We start from the raw sequence: 17,950 nt of genomic DNA on the forward strand, positions 1-17,950 counted from the left end.
ATACACAGACCTAGCAGTCACTAGTGCTTGTCTGTATTTAGACAGGCTCTCTTTCCATGCAGATTTGCAAACTTGTAGTTTAGTTGAGTGCCATTTGCACTCTAGCTTGCGTGATGCCTGTTTGAGTTCACGTGTATGATCAGAGTACCAGGGGGCAAGTTTCTTATCTCTGTGCTTTATCTTCTTAAGTGGGGCTACAAGATCTAGTGTGCTACGAAGGGATTTTTCCATGTTTGCAGTTGCCTGTTCAAGTTCATTTATACACGATGCTTCAGAAGTAAGGCTGAAGGACTGTGGAAGTTGTTTCATAAATGTTGTTGTAGTTAGTGAGGCAATGGAACGTCTGATTCTGTACTTTGGAACTGTGGTAAACAGGAGGCTATATTGGATTTCAAACTTTAACAAGTAATGATCTGAGAGCAGAGGACTCTGAGGCATAATAGATACATGTTCCACCAGGATGCCATGACTAATAATCAAATCAAGGGTATGGTTACAGGCATGAGTAGGCCCGACTACATTCTGACATACACCTAGAGAGTCAAGAATAGCTGCAAACGCTATTTTCAAAGGATCACTATCTTTCTCCATATGAATGTTAAAATCACCCACAACAACAGTCTTGCTTAAAATGAATGGTACAAATATGTTAATGTAAAATTAAAATGATAACTTGCTATGTGCATAAATGAGTAAAACCATGGCTCAAATCACGTTGCATAGTTATTCCCTTAATACTAAGATTCATGCATCTCCAAATCAAAACTGTGCAGTTCATAAAAATACAGTTACAAAAGGAAGGAGGGACTAAGCACAGAACCTGTCTGGTAACACTATCAATGAGACTGTCTGAAGTGGCTGCAGCAGGGAATTTGTTTTCTGAAGAATTTAGATTTAGAATTCTTTCTAGTTCAATTTAGTGAAGTTTATATCTCGTTAACTGTTTATTAATGTGTAAATCATAAAGGCAAAACTCACACAATATTTTTATATGTATTTTTTACAGACAAACCCCGACTACAGAAATATCCCCAGTAAGGTACCAGCCATCTACAAGAATTTCCCTGGTATGCATTTTAGTTACATACTTTTGTCATCTGCATGTGAGATACAAGCTCAACGAAATTGTGCTTTTCAAGAAACCATTACTGACAGTGTAGTACAAGAAGAAGTTACTTGCCTGAGCAAATATGACAAACAGGAATGGAAGTAAATCGTATGCACTGATAAGTTGGATCCTAGTGTCAGGTATTTGTAAGATGCAGAGATGGTGAGTGACAGTTCTACATGTGTCTGTGTGTCACTGTCAAGAACAGAGGAAGCAGTACTGTGTGTTAGGATAGATACTGTAGGTGCCCTGTACTCTAGACGGCATGCCTATGAACACACTCCTTCCACAAGGTGACACCAGTTTGGCTTCCTTGCCCCTGTGATATATATTATATTGGCCCATAGTGTGAAGGAGCGTTGGGAGTTGCTTGTGAACTACCTGGCCTCCAGCTGGAGTCAGGGTGACCACTGATCACCTATGGAACTTCCCCATCCATTGGTGCCCCCTGGTTCATACATGCCAAAATCTTTTTTGGACACCAGCTTAATTGGACTTTTGATAGGTAGTTATGCTTAGGTTATCATTTACCTAGTGGTACAGAAGTTCGTACCACATGGTCTGGGGCTGCTTTGCTGGCAACCATGGAACTAGCATGACTATCATAGCATACTATAAAGATATCTCATTCCATCAGGATTATGGCTAATTGGGCAATCCATTCCATTCTTTAATACGTTAACAATCCCAAAACCTCAAGTAGTTCTCACAGAACTTTGAGGTGAATCTGGGGAAGAACATATGGGAAGAATAACCCAAGCTAAGGACCAGCCAAGCCCGGGCTGCAGACCTCGAACCCTCAAAACTTGCATGGGAAGAAACAGACGGAAGAGTCAAAGCAAAACAACCTGCAAGAGCCTTACATATCAAGCATTGCTGCAGAAGAGCTGGGAAGGCATGCTGGATGATTTCCTGCTGTAGCTTGTTAGGCAAATGACTCATACTTCTGAAGCTGCTATCAAGGCAAATGGTGGCTATGTTGAAGAATCCAAGATGCATACATTCCAATTCTCTGGAATGGTTCTTTGGTGGCTCTCATGTTTTGTTCCCTCCTTCCCACTGGCAGGCACTTCAGGTCATTGTGGTGAAACCATCCAGATTTCAAAATAGCTTGTTTTCACGTGGTATAATATTTGTAAATGAACAATTCTGACCGTATGACATGAAAAAAACAGACATTAGAATGAAAGAGACGAGACAAGCCCACCCCAAGTTCAGGCTTCAGGCTCCCAGCTGAATGTTGTTTTGGAGAGGACTAAAAATATATTTAGTATATTCTGTTACCAAACAGCAATCGTTTTGAACTTCTGCATACTTTGGACCTGATCTCATTATATTTGCTTAACAAGTTATCTTAAATAACTTTGCACTTTTTAAAACATAATCCTATGCTTCTTGTACTGCTCTTAAAATTACAACAGAAACACCTTGTATTGTTTTGTAAGCCTGTGTGTGTGTATGACTGAATTCCAGTGTAGTTTAAACTGTCTTGTGTGAGGCATGTAAGTGTTATGTCTGTATGAACTTTGCAAATTATTTCTGTGTGTTACCATAATTTCCAACAAGTATATTTAAACTTTTGATTGGTGCATGTAAATAATAATAAGCAATCTGTTATATTTTCTGCAGGCAAATCAAGCCAAAGGCCAGACCTACATGATGCCCCCTCCTCAGATGAATTACAATGGCCACTACACGTCTCAAGGTAAAGATCAGATTTGCAGGCTTGACTGTGAAATATCCTTTTTCACTGAGAGAATTTATATTATCTCCTAGAAATTTGAAATAAATGACATACGTAGTACATCTAAGTACAAATATTTTCTGAATAAATCCCTTACTTATAGGCAAGAAACAATCGGCTAATTTAAGGAAGCTTCTGGAATCCTGTTTATTAGGGAGTCATATTGTGAAGGGGTAATTTTTTCTTGGTCATATATTTTGAACTCATCCTTGCATCTTTACTTTTACATATACATGATTGTTGATATATTAGGAGCTATACTGAGGTTCTAGAACCTGGTCCCTGTTGACAAGTACCTGGGCAATAACCATCCTAGAACTATAACTCCTGCTGACTTTTGTGTGTCGTTTTCACACCGCACAACAGCAACTAGGACCTTTATGCTAAATAAACATGAGTGACGTGAAAAGCTTGTATGTTAAATTTCACACATAATTTCATATGAAACTACACTGCCCTAAATACTGCAGGATAAGCAAGTCTTTTTGTTAGTTATTGGGGGTCCTTTTATTTATGTATTATTTATACAACCCACAGCATGTTAATGATTCTTATAAAATCTAGCTAGCACATCGTCTTTCATTTTCCGCAGAATAAAAGATGATTACACCACTAATAAGCACTGGCAAGTTTCACCGCTGGCACCAGTGATATTAGACAAAAGTGTATTAGTTAACAGTCAAATTTTCTGATTCCGAAATTAAATGTAACTGGGGTACAAAAATAATTTCTGCTTAATTTTGCTCCGTTACATCTGTCTCTTTTCCCTGCACTGGTCAACCAGTCAGCAAGTTTATCACTGTAAGTGTTTATGTTCAAATGAAAAGTACCTAGTCTGTAGCAGGGACTTAAATATACAAAAATCTATGAGGTAACAACAGCTTTGCTCTGTGGCCATCTAGTAATAAGAAACCAATATTCTGGTGGCATAGGACTTTGGTGATGAGTAGATGACAGAGCACAGTAGTTTTCAGGTATGGAGTGCCAGGTATGATGGGTTGCACATGATGTTTTTTGGGTAGCTTATGTGAACATTCTGATAAGGCTTCAGGAGCAATACCCCCTAAAACTCATGAACTTGTACAGGATGTCTGTGACATTGTGAACATTTATTTCTTGCTCCTGCTCTTGTTCAATGTCTTCATAACAGTGTCTGTGATGTTAAATAAAAACAATACACCAAAATGCTGGCCTTTGTTTCTTTGCAGATAGTCAGAATGGCTACTTCTGTCAGTCCCAGTCCAGTTTGGACCATTCCGCTAATGAATATAATGGGCAGGTCTGTAATGAAAGTGTATACAGTGCCCATAGCACTAGCTCTCTAAACAACCCACAGCACTACCTGCAGCCATCTCCCATGTCTTCTAACCCCAGCATCACGGGGAATGATATACTGCGGTCAGAATACATGCCATGTTATCGCCGCAGCTCACTCATTCCGCCCTCTTACCGTGCCACACCAGACTATGAAACAGTCATGCAGCAAAAAAAGCTGGGCATGGGGTCTTCAGAGCGCCAGAGTCACTCGATGCGGAACCTAAACATTGGCAGGTCCTATGCTTACAGTCGACCGGATCCTCTGGTATACAGTCAGCCTGAAATCCGTGAGCAGAGCCAGCTTACTAGCCAGTACCATTTGCATCTCAACTACAGCTTCCATGGCCCTTCTCCATACCAGTACCCAAGCGATCGACGCCCTGTGGTTGGAGCTGTGAGTGTCCCAGAGCTCACCAATGTGCAGCTACAGTCGCATGATTATCCTGCCCCTAATATCATGAGGACTCAGGTGTACTGTCCACCTCCCCCTTACTCCTACCCACGGCCTGCAAACAGCACCCCTGACCTTTCACACCATCATTACGTTAGTAGCAGTAACCCTGACCTGGTTACTCGCAGGGTTCATCACTCTGTTCAGATGTTCCAGGAAGATAGCCTTCCTGTGGCCCATTCACTGCAGGAGGTGGGTGAACTGCTTACTACAGCACAGCGTGGCCACATGAAGAAGCGGAATAGCATTGACATTGCAGGCCTTGCCTATAGCTTAGAGTGTATTAGAATGAAAGAGACAGCAATGTGCACATCAAGAGATGAGACAAGCCTACCCCAAGTTCAGGCTTCAGGCTCCCAGCTGAATGTTGTTTTGGAGAGGACTAAAAGCCAAAATGGGAAGAGCACGCAGGATTTACTGTGTAGACACAAGAAATCACTGTCAGATGCCACGATGCTGGTACACAGTAGTGGCGAAGAGGATGAATTTGTGGATGACAATGACTGCCTTATACCACAGTCGCAGAATTCCTCAGGCAACTCCAAGCAGCATGTGGCTATGCTAAATCATACTATAGTGGAATGTCCCACTGCCTACCTCCATGAACAAGCTCTTGAAACCCCAATTCCTGAAGCACTCATCCATCAATCACATTCACTCCAGAAGCCAGTGACAGAGAATTTACCAAAGAATAATAATAATGTGTACGTACTGGCAGAAGACGACCCTCAGCACGGAAAGGAAAGTGAACTTGTGCTGTCAGTCTCTGTGAGTAACCTCAGTAGCTCTCGGCTCATACCCAAGCAAACCTTGTCTAAGAAGAGGCCCGTTTCAGATGAACCTTCTGGGAAGGGGAATAATCCGGATGGCCTGCCACCTCTGATGGTGAGTTAAGCCTTCTCCTCTAACCCTATGTCAGTATTGTAATCAGTTTCTCTTTAAATTGGTATTTCATTAACTTTATGCTTATGCTTCAGTAGAGTATCAGTAGAGCTGGGCGATATGGCAAAAAAAATATCACGATATTTTTTCCTGTATTGATCAATTTCGATAATTATCAATATTATAGTTTCACAATGCTGTTCCATGTAATAATGTAATAATCAAAATAATAATAAAAGTAACCCTATTCTGACAAATAGAATGAAAAAATTGAAATAAACAATATTAGTAAAGAAATACTTATTTTCCAACAAATTTTACTATTTACATATAAAATTCCCTTAAAATTATAGAAGGTTATTGATTTTCAAGTATTCAAAGAAACATAGCTCAAAGGAAACCATATAATAATATAACAATGTGCAAAATTGATTAATATTGCAAATATGCTAAAGGACAAACATAAAATAAAGCAGGACAGAACTGACTGCAACAAGTATCTTCCTCTATTCTTGGTCTCTTAAAAACTTTTTAAAATTCTGAGGTAGAAAAGTATCTAAAACACTTATTCAAAAAAAATGCCAAATCATGGTTAAATTTTTTTGTCTGGCGCTGCAAAACGTCACCACGCGTCACCATGTCACATGATACAAAATGCTCGCGAGAGCAAGGCGACTTGAGACAGACCATGCAGCACAAACTGAAACTGCCTCCGTGACGACATAACTTTGCCCTTATTGGCTGAAGATTTTAGGCACACGCAGAGGCGCATCTTGTCAGCAGGCAGGGCAGGCAGTTGCTTGGGGCCCCCAAGCCACTAGATGGCGAACGAGAGCTGGTTTCATATTTTAAAGTCCATTAACTTGTTGAAAATGGTAACTTGTGAAATAAAAAAAGTTTACTGTTCACAATTTTTTGTTAATGTCAGATTATTTATTAAAATGACGACAAAAACTGGTTAGAGGGGGGGCCCCCAGTGAATTTTTGCTTGGGGCACCAACAGACCCTAGGATCACCTCTGGGCACATGCATGACGTTTGTATCCCAGGAAGTTCCAATGCGTTCTGCTATTTCTCCCGAAAAGCATGTAAAGCAGTGAGAACTGGTTTTCAGTTCATTTACCTGGTAAAATAAAGTTTAAATAAATTACATAATTGCTCTAACAGTTCACGTAAGTTAGTGGTTTATTTATTGTTAGTTACTATAATGTTGCGCTGCTTTATTTGTTTAATTGTCCAGTCTGTGAAGAAGGCATTCAAGTAAGAATTGCTTTGTACTCTGTACATGACAATAAAAACTTTGAATCCTTGAAATAGATGTATTTGATCTTTTTTTATACACAATATTTTTATTCACTGCTAACAGTTTGTATCAGGAGTTGGTTATTGTAAAAGAAGTAATGTGCACGCAGACGATATTTGTATAGATTTATCTACACCCTTCTGGCAGTGCTGCCATTGCAGTCAGGTCTCACATACTATGAGGAGTAGAAGTTGTCCGACTTGGCTGCAGTCAGTTTATACAGACCGCTTCTTTAAGGGAGGATGGGCAAAATTACAACGTCGTCGGTGATTGGCTGTTCTGCTGGCGTTCAGTAAACCTCTGCTCGATAGGCCATCGAGTTGTCTGTCTCAGCGCAAAATATATAATGTTAGGAAGGCTAACTTCAATTGTATGAGATTAAAACTAGAAACCGTGAACTGGATGGAGTTAAATAACAAAACTGTTGAAGAGGCATGGGATTTTTTTAAAAGCACATTATTGCAAGTGCAAGAGGACTTTCCAAAAGGTTTTTGATGTTGTCCCCCACAAGAGGCTCTTACTTAAACTCAAAGCGACAGGTATTTTAGGAACTGTAGCAACCTGGATTGATAACTGGTTGACAGATAGGAAGCAGCGGGTAGTTATAAGAGGCACAATGTCACAGTGGGCCTGCATTCATAGTGGGGTACCGCAGGGTTCAATTTTAGGACCACTATTGTTTCTAATTTACATAAGATATAGACACCAATATATACAGTAAACTGGTGAAATTTGCAGATGACACCAAGGTGGGTGGTGTAGCATATACTGAACTAGCGGCTCAGCAGCTACAGCGGGATCTCGATTTATTTAGTGACTAGGCCGATACCTGGCAGATGAAATTTAACATAGACAAATGTAAGGTACTCCATGTAGGGAGCAGAAATATAAAGTACAGGTATTTTATGGGACCTACTGAAATAAAGGTAGCTGATTATGAGAAAGACCTTGGTGTGTATGTTGATACTTCCATGTCTCATTCTCGCCAGTGCGGGGAAGCAATAAAAGAGGCCAATAGGATGTTGGGGTATATCTCCAGGTGTGTGGAGTTTAAATCAAGGGAGGTAATGCTAAGATTATACAATTGCTTGGTGAGACCTCACCTAGAATATTGTGTGCAGGTTTGGTCACCATATCTTAAAGAGGACATTGCGGCCTTAGAAAAGGTGCAGCGTAGGGCCACAAGAATGATTCCTGGTCTTAGAGGAATGTCATACGAGGAAAGGTTAGTTGAGCTAAATCTGTTCAGCCTCAAGCAAAGGAGACTGAGGGGGGACATGATCCAGGTCTATAATATTGTAACAGGTTTGGATGATGTTCAACCAAATAGTTACTTCAGCATTAGTTCAAATACAAGAACTCGTGGAAGAATACAAGAACAGGTGGAAATTAGCGGGACATTTCAAACTGGATTTAAGGAAGCACTTCTTTACACAACGTATAGTCAGAGTATGGAATAGTCTTCCTGATAACGTAGTGCAAGCTGAATCCTTGGGTTCCTTTAAATCAGAGCTAGATACGATATTAACAACTCTGAGCTATTAGTTAAGTTCTCCCCAAGCGAGCTCGATGGGCTGAATGGCCTCCTCTCGTTTGTATAGTTCTTATGTTCTTATTCTCTAAAACGGAGCAAACTTGGTTGATCGAGTTTTATAGTCTGTGTGTATCATCGTGATCATCCTCATTTTTTATAGATAAAAAAATCAAGATCGTTTTATCACCCAGCACTACTGATCAGCCATAAAATTAAATCCATTTACAGGTGAAATTAATTCAGTTAATTAGCTCATTACAGTAGCACCCATCACGGGTGTTATTATATATTAGGCAAGTGAACAGTCAGTTCTTGATGTGCAGGAAGCAGGAAAAATGGGCAAGCATAAAGATCTAAGCAAGTTTGATAAGGGCCAAATTGTGATGGCTAGTTGACTGAGTCACAGCATCTCCAAAATGGCAGGAGAGAGGTTAAGTGGTACATTGGGCGGAGCTTAAAGCTCTCCCCCATCTGTGACGTCATAAGCGGATGTGGGCGTATCCTTTTATCTGATTGGTCGGGGGGGGGTTTTGGCCAAATGGTATCATACATGCTTATGCCAAGTGTTGCCGATAGGGGGCCGTATGGTTTGGGGAGATAAGGGTTATCTTTAAACTTTAATAGAATAAAAATAAATTACATGTATTTTATTAATGTGTTATTTTTCATTACGTATTAAGGATTAATGAAACATATAGCAGGATGAACGTAAGCTAGGGCATACACGTCCTGCGGGGTTCCGTCCGTCCGTCCGCAGTGGGCACAAGCGCCCGGCGTATTTTAAAAGAAGAAAGCCCCAAAATGTTTTAAGCAAGACAAACTTTAGTGTTACATTTAAAAAGAAAGAAAGAAAAGCAGATGGAATTTAAACAAGTAGAGACATGCCCGAGCGAAACACCATATTTTAAGCACAAATGACAAAGTCCCAAACTTTTAACTAGAGACAATATTTAAGTAGAGGCATACAGTACCTGAGCGAAACAAGAGCAAATGCTGAGTTTTAAACGTGCACAAATATTTTAAACAAGTTTTTAAAAGAAGAAAGCACTTAAACCATTTACATTTAACCAACATGTTTAAAGAAGAAGAAGAAAAACTTTTAGCAATATTTACCAGTGTTAGGTTGAAGAAAACATTTAACCTGCAAACATTTTATCCCCGCAGCTCGACCGTGTGCTACCGGCCTGTTCGAAACTAGCGCGACAAATGAAGAATGGTGGGGGAATCCGAAGCTTGCACATGCGCCCTGACGTAGACACTAGGGTGGTGCATCAGCAATGAGAAAAAATAAAATATTTGAATTTTAGCTGTCGCCCCTTCTAAAACTATTCCTTCTTATCTAGAAACATTAGAAAAAAAGTTTGAGCCTCTTAGTTTTATATTTAAAGGTAGCTCATTGGCCTCAAAGTTTACAAAAACGGCATTTTATGTAAAAAAAATCTCCAAAACGCAAAATATTTCAAGCTATTTTAAGTATTTTATAGTGAGGAACATGGTAGTTTAATTAAAACAGTACTTTCAAATACATGCAGTTGTGAAAAGGAATCAAAGTCAGTACCTTTCTCTAGTTTCTACTTTGTCGAAGGACTACCTAATAGTACCTATGCAGTATTCAGTCTTGATAATGTCTTTTTCTTGCTGTCGGGATAGGCCTCCCTATGCTGTTGTACCATCTGCAATAAGAACTGAAGCTGTGATTCGTCTTTGGTCACAATCCCAATGAGTTCTTGAGCAAGAGCTACCCCACGTTCAGCATGATCGATCACCACACTTATGGCATGAACTGTCTCTGCCGCTTGCTTGTAATCCTCCTGTAACTCCCACAAGTCTGGGTCAATGTCGAGAAAGGCATGCGGCAGCTCCATCTGTTGAAAAAGGGTTATGGAATTTGGTGAGATGAATTCTTCAAATTTCTTTTCAGAGAACGTCTTTAGATCGACTTCTATTCGTTTGGTATGACCCTGCTCATCCAATTCAACCTCAGCCGCATTTCTTATGGCGTTTACCATCTGTTTCTTGGTTTCTGAAGGTACTGTTCTGTCAAAAAAAGATAAACCAACCAGTTCAGGCGACAAGTACCATAAGTGATTACCAAACTTGAGTGATGCAGCCTTTGATATCTCTGGATTAATCATGGAATAGCTAAGAAGTGATTTCAGTAGCATAAAGTCATTGTATGGTGCACTTGCTGCTAGAGGAGCTGTAATCCATGCCTTCAGGTACACACGTGCTGCAAACACGCACACATCTTGCAGACCCTTCTCCTCACTCTTTGTCAACTGGAACTGGCCTCGAAACATCCAAATCTTGAGACTGTAAATTACTTTCGACAGCCAGCGAGCGTGGTGTGTGGCTCCAGGTGCCGTGAATCGGACTCCTCTCACTGGTACAGATCCAAGAAAAATTACAACCAACTCCAAGAACTCCCTGTAGTCATCCCTTGCCAGACTCTCTGTCAGATATCTATTTGCGAAATCGATGGTACTGTCCTTGATGTCTTGCACTGATCTTGATACAGTATCGTCAGCCAAAATTCTGTTTTTGAAGGATTATTGATATGCGAAAGATGTTCAGCAGGTTACTGGTTGGTCACAGTGGTCAGTTACGAAATTAGTATAAAAACCAATATAAACCGAAATCTGCAAAATTTCAATGCAACTGAGCTACCAGTAAATAGTCACCAATTAACCTAATATTTTGCCTGAATTTTTTTTTCATATATACGAACAAAAGTAGGGTGGGCGAAGATGATATTTCCAAACTTCCAAAATTTGCACCACCCTAGTAGACACGTGTTCAAATGGCGACCTAGATGCATTTACTTGTATTTTGTTAGTTTTATTTTAAACAAGATGCCCCGATTTTATTTAAATACATTTAATAGCTGTAGGAACTGGTGAGCGGTATTTAGCAACATACTATGTTAGAATAATGCCATGGGAATATTATTTTTAAGGGCTAAAATCAAACGTGTCTGTCAAGCATATCACAGCGGCCATGCACGGAAGTTCGCACCTGCCGGAGGAAACATGGGGGTAGAATCAAACAGGCCACTGTCTTTGAGATAGACTGATCATCCGTTCACAAGTTATTAAACAAGGGGTAGAATCATCCGCTCCCAGGCTATTAGACATATGGTGTAGTCATAAACCGTCGCCGATGTTTACACGAAACCATGCATCAAACAAAGAATAATGATTTGTAAGACACACCATTTCAAATCGGTAGCAACAAACGGAGCGAATGCTATTTCAAATAAGTTCCCTTAACCATGACTGTCACGCTCGCGGGTTGGGTGAGTAGGAAGCAGGCGAGCGTAGCCAGGTAGTAAGGGTAACAGGGTTTAATAGCAGGCAGACGTACAGGCACGGACACCAACGGACACTACACAATGACTGATCTGGGGATAACTGACTCTGACAAGGACTAAATACACTAGACAAGCCACGGACAACAAGCCACAGGTTAGAACAATCAGGGCAAAACAGGAGGTAATGAGGTGGGCGTGGCACACATCGGGAGCGGACGGAGCGGGGCGTGACATAACCCCCCCCCAAAGGCGCGCCCACCGGGCGCGCCCGAGAGGAGGCGACGGACGGGACGAGGGAACAAGACCTGAAAGACAAAAAGCAAAAACCATCAACGAGACCAGGGAAACAGGACCGAAACACAAAACAGAAACAAGGACGAGAAGAAGGACAGGACGCGACAGAGGACGGGGAACGCAGACAGGCAGAGAGAAAAAGGAGACACAAAGGGGACACCCACAGGCGACACGAAGGGGCCAGGAGTGCACAGAGGAGGAACAGAGGGACCAGGAACAAAGACAGGCGGAACGAAAGGGCCAGGAGGGAACGGAGGAGGAACAAAGGGCGCCCGAAGGAACCCAGGCGGGCGACGGGCAGCGGCCGGAGGGGCCGCAGGGGAGAGGGAGAAGGGAGCAGGAGGGGACCACCCAGGGGCCAAGGGAACGGGACGAGGGAGTGACGGAGGGGACACGGAGGGAGCAGGAGGGAACACCAGGGAAGGCAGGCAGAAGGGGGAAGCCGCGGCAGGCGGAGGCGCAGCCGGAGCCGGCGAAGGCGCCGTCCGACGCCAAGCCGGAGCAGGGGGGCCCGGAGGCGACCGACATGGAGCCGGAGGCGGGACCGAGGACCGGCACCGAGGATCCAGGGGGGGACCCGGCGGCGACCGCCGACCCCGAGGCGCAGGACCCGCAGGCAGCCACCGAGCCACAGCCAGGGGCCGAACGGGCGAGCCAGGGGGCAGGGCGGGCGGGACCCGGGCCCGACGCCTGTGTCCCCGTCCCTTACGGGACACTGACAGGCGGGGTCCTGGGGGGCGTCGGCCTTGCTGGGGTAAGGGCGAGGGAGTCAGGGCCTCTAATGAGGCAACAGGCGTGGCAGTCAGAGCCGCGGGCGTGGCCGCAGGCGGGGCAGCCAGAGCCGCGGGCAGGACAGCCAGAGCGGCGGCCTCAGGCGGGGCCGCGGGCAGGACCGGAACGGCGGCCTCAGGCGGGGCCGCGGACAGGACAGGAACGGCGGCCTCAGGCAGGGCCGCGGGCATGAGTCCAGCAGGGGGCGCCTTGGTGGGCTTGGGTGCAGGCGGAGGCGGCACAGGGACCTCAGCTGCAGGCACCACCAGCACGCGACCAGGAGGGGGTGCCACAGCGGGCGCCGCCAGCACGCGACCAGGAGGGGGCGCCACAGCGGGCGCCGCCATCACACGGCCAGCAGGGGGCGTAACCGTGGCCACCTCAGGCCGTTCAGGCGCCGGCAGGACGGGCAAGACAGGAAGTTCAGGTGCCGGCAGGATGGGCAAAGCGGGCAGTTCAGGTGCCGGCAGGACGGGCAAAGCGGGCAGTTCAGGTGCCGGCAGGACGGGCAAAACAGGTAGTTCAGGTGCCGGCAGGACAGGCAACACAGGTAGTTCAGGTGCCGGCAGGACAGGCAACACAGGCGGTTCAGGTGCCGGCAGGACGGGCAAAACAGGTAGTTCAGGTGCCGGCAGAACGGGCAAGACGAGCGCCGCCGTCTCGTGGTCAGCAGGGGGCGCCTTGGCAGGCACTGCCACCACGCGGCCAGCGGGGAGCGCCTCGGCGGGCGCAGCCTCCACGCGGCCAGCAGGGGGCGCCTCGGCGGGCGCAGCCTCCACGCGGCCGGCAGGGGGCGCCTCGGCGGGCGCAGCCTCCACGCGGCCGGCAGGGGGCGCCTCGGCGGGCGCAGCCTCCACGCAGCCAGCAGGGGGCGCCTCGGCGGGCGCAGCCTCCACGCAGCCAGCAGGGGGCGCCTCAGCGGGCGCAGCCTCCCCGCGGCCAGCCACCAGGACTGCAGGCAAGCCAGGCGGGTCAGATGGGACAGACGGGTCAGGCAGGACAGGCGGTGCCGCTGACAAAGCGGCGGAAGCTACAGCAGGCGGTGCCGTAGGCAGAGCGGCGGCAGCTGCAGCAGGGAAGACAGGCAGGACGGGCAGGTCGAGCGGTGCTGCTGGCATCGCGGCGGCTGCAGCAGGCGGTGCTGCAGGCAGATCGGCGGCGGCAGCAGGCAGCGCAGCCGCGGGCAGATCGACGGCGGCAGCAGGCAGCGCAGCCGCGGGCAGATCGACGGCGGCAGCAGGCAGCGCAGCCGCGGGCAGATCGGCGACAGCAACCGCAGCAGCAGGCGGTGCCGCGGGCAGAGTGGCGGCATCAGCAACAAGCGGTGCCGCGGGCAGAGCGGCGGCATCAGCAGCAAGCGGTGCCGCGGGCAGAGCGGCGGCATCAGCAGCAAGCGGTGCCGCGGGCAGAGCGGCGGCATCAGCAGCAAGCGGTGCCGCGGGCAGAGCGGCGGAAGCCACAGCAGGCGGTGCCGCAGGCATCGCGGCGGCTGCAGCAGGATCCGGAACATGCAGGTCCGGAGGCGGCAGGAGGGGTGCCGAGCGCGTAGGCGCCTTCCCTTTAAGGGCTCTCGGGACCCGGGGAATAGCGTCTCTTACGGCGCGGATACCTCCGACGCCCAGACGCTCCAGCCGGTAGTAATACGCCTCCAAGGGTGGTGGCTTTTCCGGGTGGAGGCTGGTCAGGCGGATAGCGGCGGTGTCATCCCAGGCGGGGAGGAGAGAGCAGGCTCCCAGGTAGAGCGAGGGAGTCGCCTCCTGCTTGTCCTCTCCTCGCTCGGTGAGCCGGCGCTGTAGCCGACGGAGGCATTTCCGGGCTTTCGTCAGCGGGTAATGCTGTCCGGGCGGGCGCTCCTCTTGGAGCAGGTCCCGGCCCCGGCTAGCCAGCTCCAAGGCTACCGGGTCCTCCAGGACCTCTGGCTGGGATTGCCAATACACGAAGGTTTGCAGCAGTCCGAGCCGGTGGTGCTCGGACTGCTGCTTCGTGCTTTCGCAGAGATCAGTCATTCTGTCACGCTCGCGGGTTGGGTGAGTAGGAAGCAGGCGAGCGTAGCCAGGTAGTAAGGGTAACAGGGTTTAATAGCAGGCAGACGTACAGGCACGGACACCAACGGACACTACACAATGACTGATCTGGGGATAACTGACTCTGACAAGGACTAAATACACTAGACAAGCCACGGACAACAAGCCACAGGTTAGAACAATCAGGGCAAAACAGGAGGTAATGAGGTGGGCGTGGCACACATCGGGAGCGGACGGAGCGGGGCGTGACAATGACGTTTTTTAAAGTAATGAAGCACTTTTCTTGCAATTTGAATAATAAAGTGCCCTAAACATTTTCGACAACAAGAATCAAGGAATAACGCTGGTAATCCTTGTTAAAATGAGCGTACAGTTGTTCATGCAGCTCATCGCGAAAAACCATAGCAACATTTAGCTAATTTCACCAACGGATAGGTAATCAAAACGAGTAAATAACTTAAAAGACGCATTTAGTTGTATTTTGCTACAACGTGAAAGTATAGCCTACCGCGATGTGTGTCCAAGCCCCATAACACACTAACTTAGTCATTCACGCAGCTCATCGCGAAAAGCCATCCGGGGAGTAGGTCCGTATAGGAACTATAGTAAGCAGCATCAAGCATCAAAACATATTTTAAAACTTTGACAGAATAAAGCATTAGTTATTTTAATAAACACGGTTTTTCAGTAAATACTTATTCACGCGCACGCGTACAATCAAACGTACGGGGGTCAGGGCTTTAGAGTTTAACTCCAGGTCTGTGAAATCAGGCGTAATTATTTTTCAGGAGAACGACGTGTATGCAGACCCAAAGCAGGCCAACTTAGGCGTTCACGCAGCTTATCGCGAAAGAAATAGACTTGTAAAATTTAAAGAAAAGATATTAATTGATTTTGTTAATGTTTAAAGGTATAAAAAACTTTAGCTGTCATTCATAAATGGGGACAAATTAGCTCACCACATATACATTTTAAAGGAGGCACCAAAGCGGGCCAATAGTCTTTAAAAGAATAAAATACATCACAGTGTTTATTATTAACGAATAATTTTAAATGCATTTTAAGGGTAAATAGCATTTTATTTATCAGCGTGCTTGTAACGGTGCTCTGGGCGTGATCGATCTTTTCTACCTAGAGACGAAAGAGGGTCTGGCGGTTTTAAATGGTAAAAAATAGTTGTTTCTTAACGTGTCACTTTAAGCAAATGTATAATTTTGTGCCAGTAAAGACACAGCCAACATGTTTAGACATGTCAGGCGACTAATGGCCGCAAGCCCTCTATTATGCCGTTTTCGGGGGACGCGTGATGAAGCAACATAACCGACCATAGCCATAGCATATACGGTACAGTACATGCCAGCAAAACGGGGGTCATTAGTCTTTTAAAGAATAAAATACATTACAGATGTTTATTAATGTACTGGTTTAAATGCGTTTTAAGGATAATAAAACTTTTAGTAGCGTAATTTTAACCCTGCTCTGGGTCTCGTCAATCTTTTCTAGCTAGAGATGAAAGAGGGTATTGCGTTTTTTAAATGGTAAAAACAATAGCTGTGTTTTGTTATCTTAAGCAAATGTGCTATTTTATCTCAGAAAAAGCGTAGCCAGTATGTTTTTAGGGTGAAATTATACGGTCTAGAATTGTTTCACTTGTTTTGATATGCCACACAGCTAATGGTCGCAGTGGGGGGAACGGGGTTCAGCTACTTAAGACATTAACTGTTTTTGTTCATGTCTAAAGGTATAAAAAACTTTAGCTGTATTTGTTAAATCGGTATAAAAATTCAGCCTTAACTACAGAAATAAGGCGAACACCCCACAAGCGCCACAAAACCACGGGTACACGCACAAGCGCGCACTCTAGGGTAGCCCCGGCGAAACAGTTGTAATTTCCTCAAGCCGACAGTAGGCGCACCTTAACAAAATGGATATTACAGGGCTCCTAACAGCCACAACTTCACGCGCCTTATAAAAAAAAAACACCAGACATATATAGTTCACGCTTTTCTTAAAATTGCATAAGGATTGTTTTGTCATAGCGAAATTTTAAATTAGGATGAGTGTGATATAAATCAATTAGGCAACAAGAACGGTAGTAACTAGTGAGCGGTATATATCAACATACATCAAAACATTTTAAAATCTTTGGTAGAATAATGCCTTAGTTATCTTAATTTAAGGGATAACAAACATTAGTTGTGCTTGTCAACGTGCTATTTAATATAATAATGCATTATTTTCTAATGGTAAAAACACTGTCATCATGTTTTACGGTGAAATTATATGGGATAGTTTTGTTTTACAACACATTACAGGATACTGATTCACACTATAGCTGTTACAAGGCACCCCAGGCATGCAGAAGTGTGATGTTTTAGCACGAGTCAAGGATGGGTTGAGGGGGAGGTACGGGGAACGGTCAAGAATTAGATTTGCTTCACAAAAGTTTAGTCAAGAGGCGACATGCCACTCTCTTTGAAAATGAGCATAGAAGGGTAGGGGGATGCAGGAACTGCGGAATCAGGTCACAATACAAGTACTGTAGGATGTCTGAGATTTACTGAAAAATGTCTTTATTAAAATAACTAAGGCATTATTCTTGAAAGTTTTTAATGTGTATTTGATGCGTGATGTTAAATGCAGCTTACTAGTTCGTATAAAATGTAATTAAATAACCATGCCCACCTTCTTTAAAATGACATAAATATATCCTAAATTCTTACACACTTGTCTGATTCCGCAGTTCCTGCATCCCCCTACCCTTCTATGGCTTGTGAGATAAGAAAGCCCCCCTTCTGTCTGCCTGGTTGATCATTTCTAGCCGCTATTTAGGTGCTTCCTCAAATCTTGTTGCCTAAATGACTTATATCACACTCATACTAATTTAAAATTATGCTATAACAAAACGATCCTTATGCATTTTAAGAAAAACGTAAACTATATATGTCTGGTGTTTTTTGATTCAGTTTGATGATCAACCTCTAAAGGCCACTTCTTTAAATTTCTTAACAAAATACCGAAAATAACAGTTACTGCTAAACTGTTTTATTCCTTGTTTGAATCATCAGTGGCTATGGCCTGCTCATTTTCAAAGAGAGTGGCATGTCGCCTCTTGACTAAACTTTTGTGAAGCAAAGCTAATTCTTGACCGTTCTGTAGTTAAGGCTGAATTTTTATACCGATTTAACAAATACAGCTAAAGTTTTTGATCCG

At 44.9% G+C, this 17,950-nt stretch overlaps 1 protein-coding gene across 7 annotated transcripts in view; it reads left to right on the top strand.

Annotated features, from left to right (window-relative positions):
* Positions 1-17,950, top strand: part of ptpn21 (protein tyrosine phosphatase non-receptor type 21) — a 76,733-nt gene that overhangs the window by 35,649 nt on the left and 23,134 nt on the right. For all 7 annotated transcript variants that reach the window (XM_023793862.2, XM_023793864.2, XM_023793861.2 and 4 more), the window contains 3 exons: positions 1,007-1,067; positions 2,738-2,813; positions 4,061-5,505. In XM_023793862.2, the coding sequence (XP_023649630.2) occupies positions 1,007-1,067; positions 2,738-2,813; positions 4,061-5,505 (1,582 nt within the window). The remainder of the gene's footprint in view (positions 1-1,006; positions 1,068-2,737; positions 2,814-4,060; positions 5,506-17,950) is intronic.

The sequence above is a fragment of the Paramormyrops kingsleyae genome, chromosome 14 (genome assembly GCF_048594095.1).
Source record: "Paramormyrops kingsleyae isolate MSU_618 chromosome 14, PKINGS_0.4, whole genome shotgun sequence".
Classification (NCBI taxonomy): domain Eukaryota; kingdom Metazoa; phylum Chordata; class Actinopteri; order Osteoglossiformes; family Mormyridae; genus Paramormyrops; species Paramormyrops kingsleyae.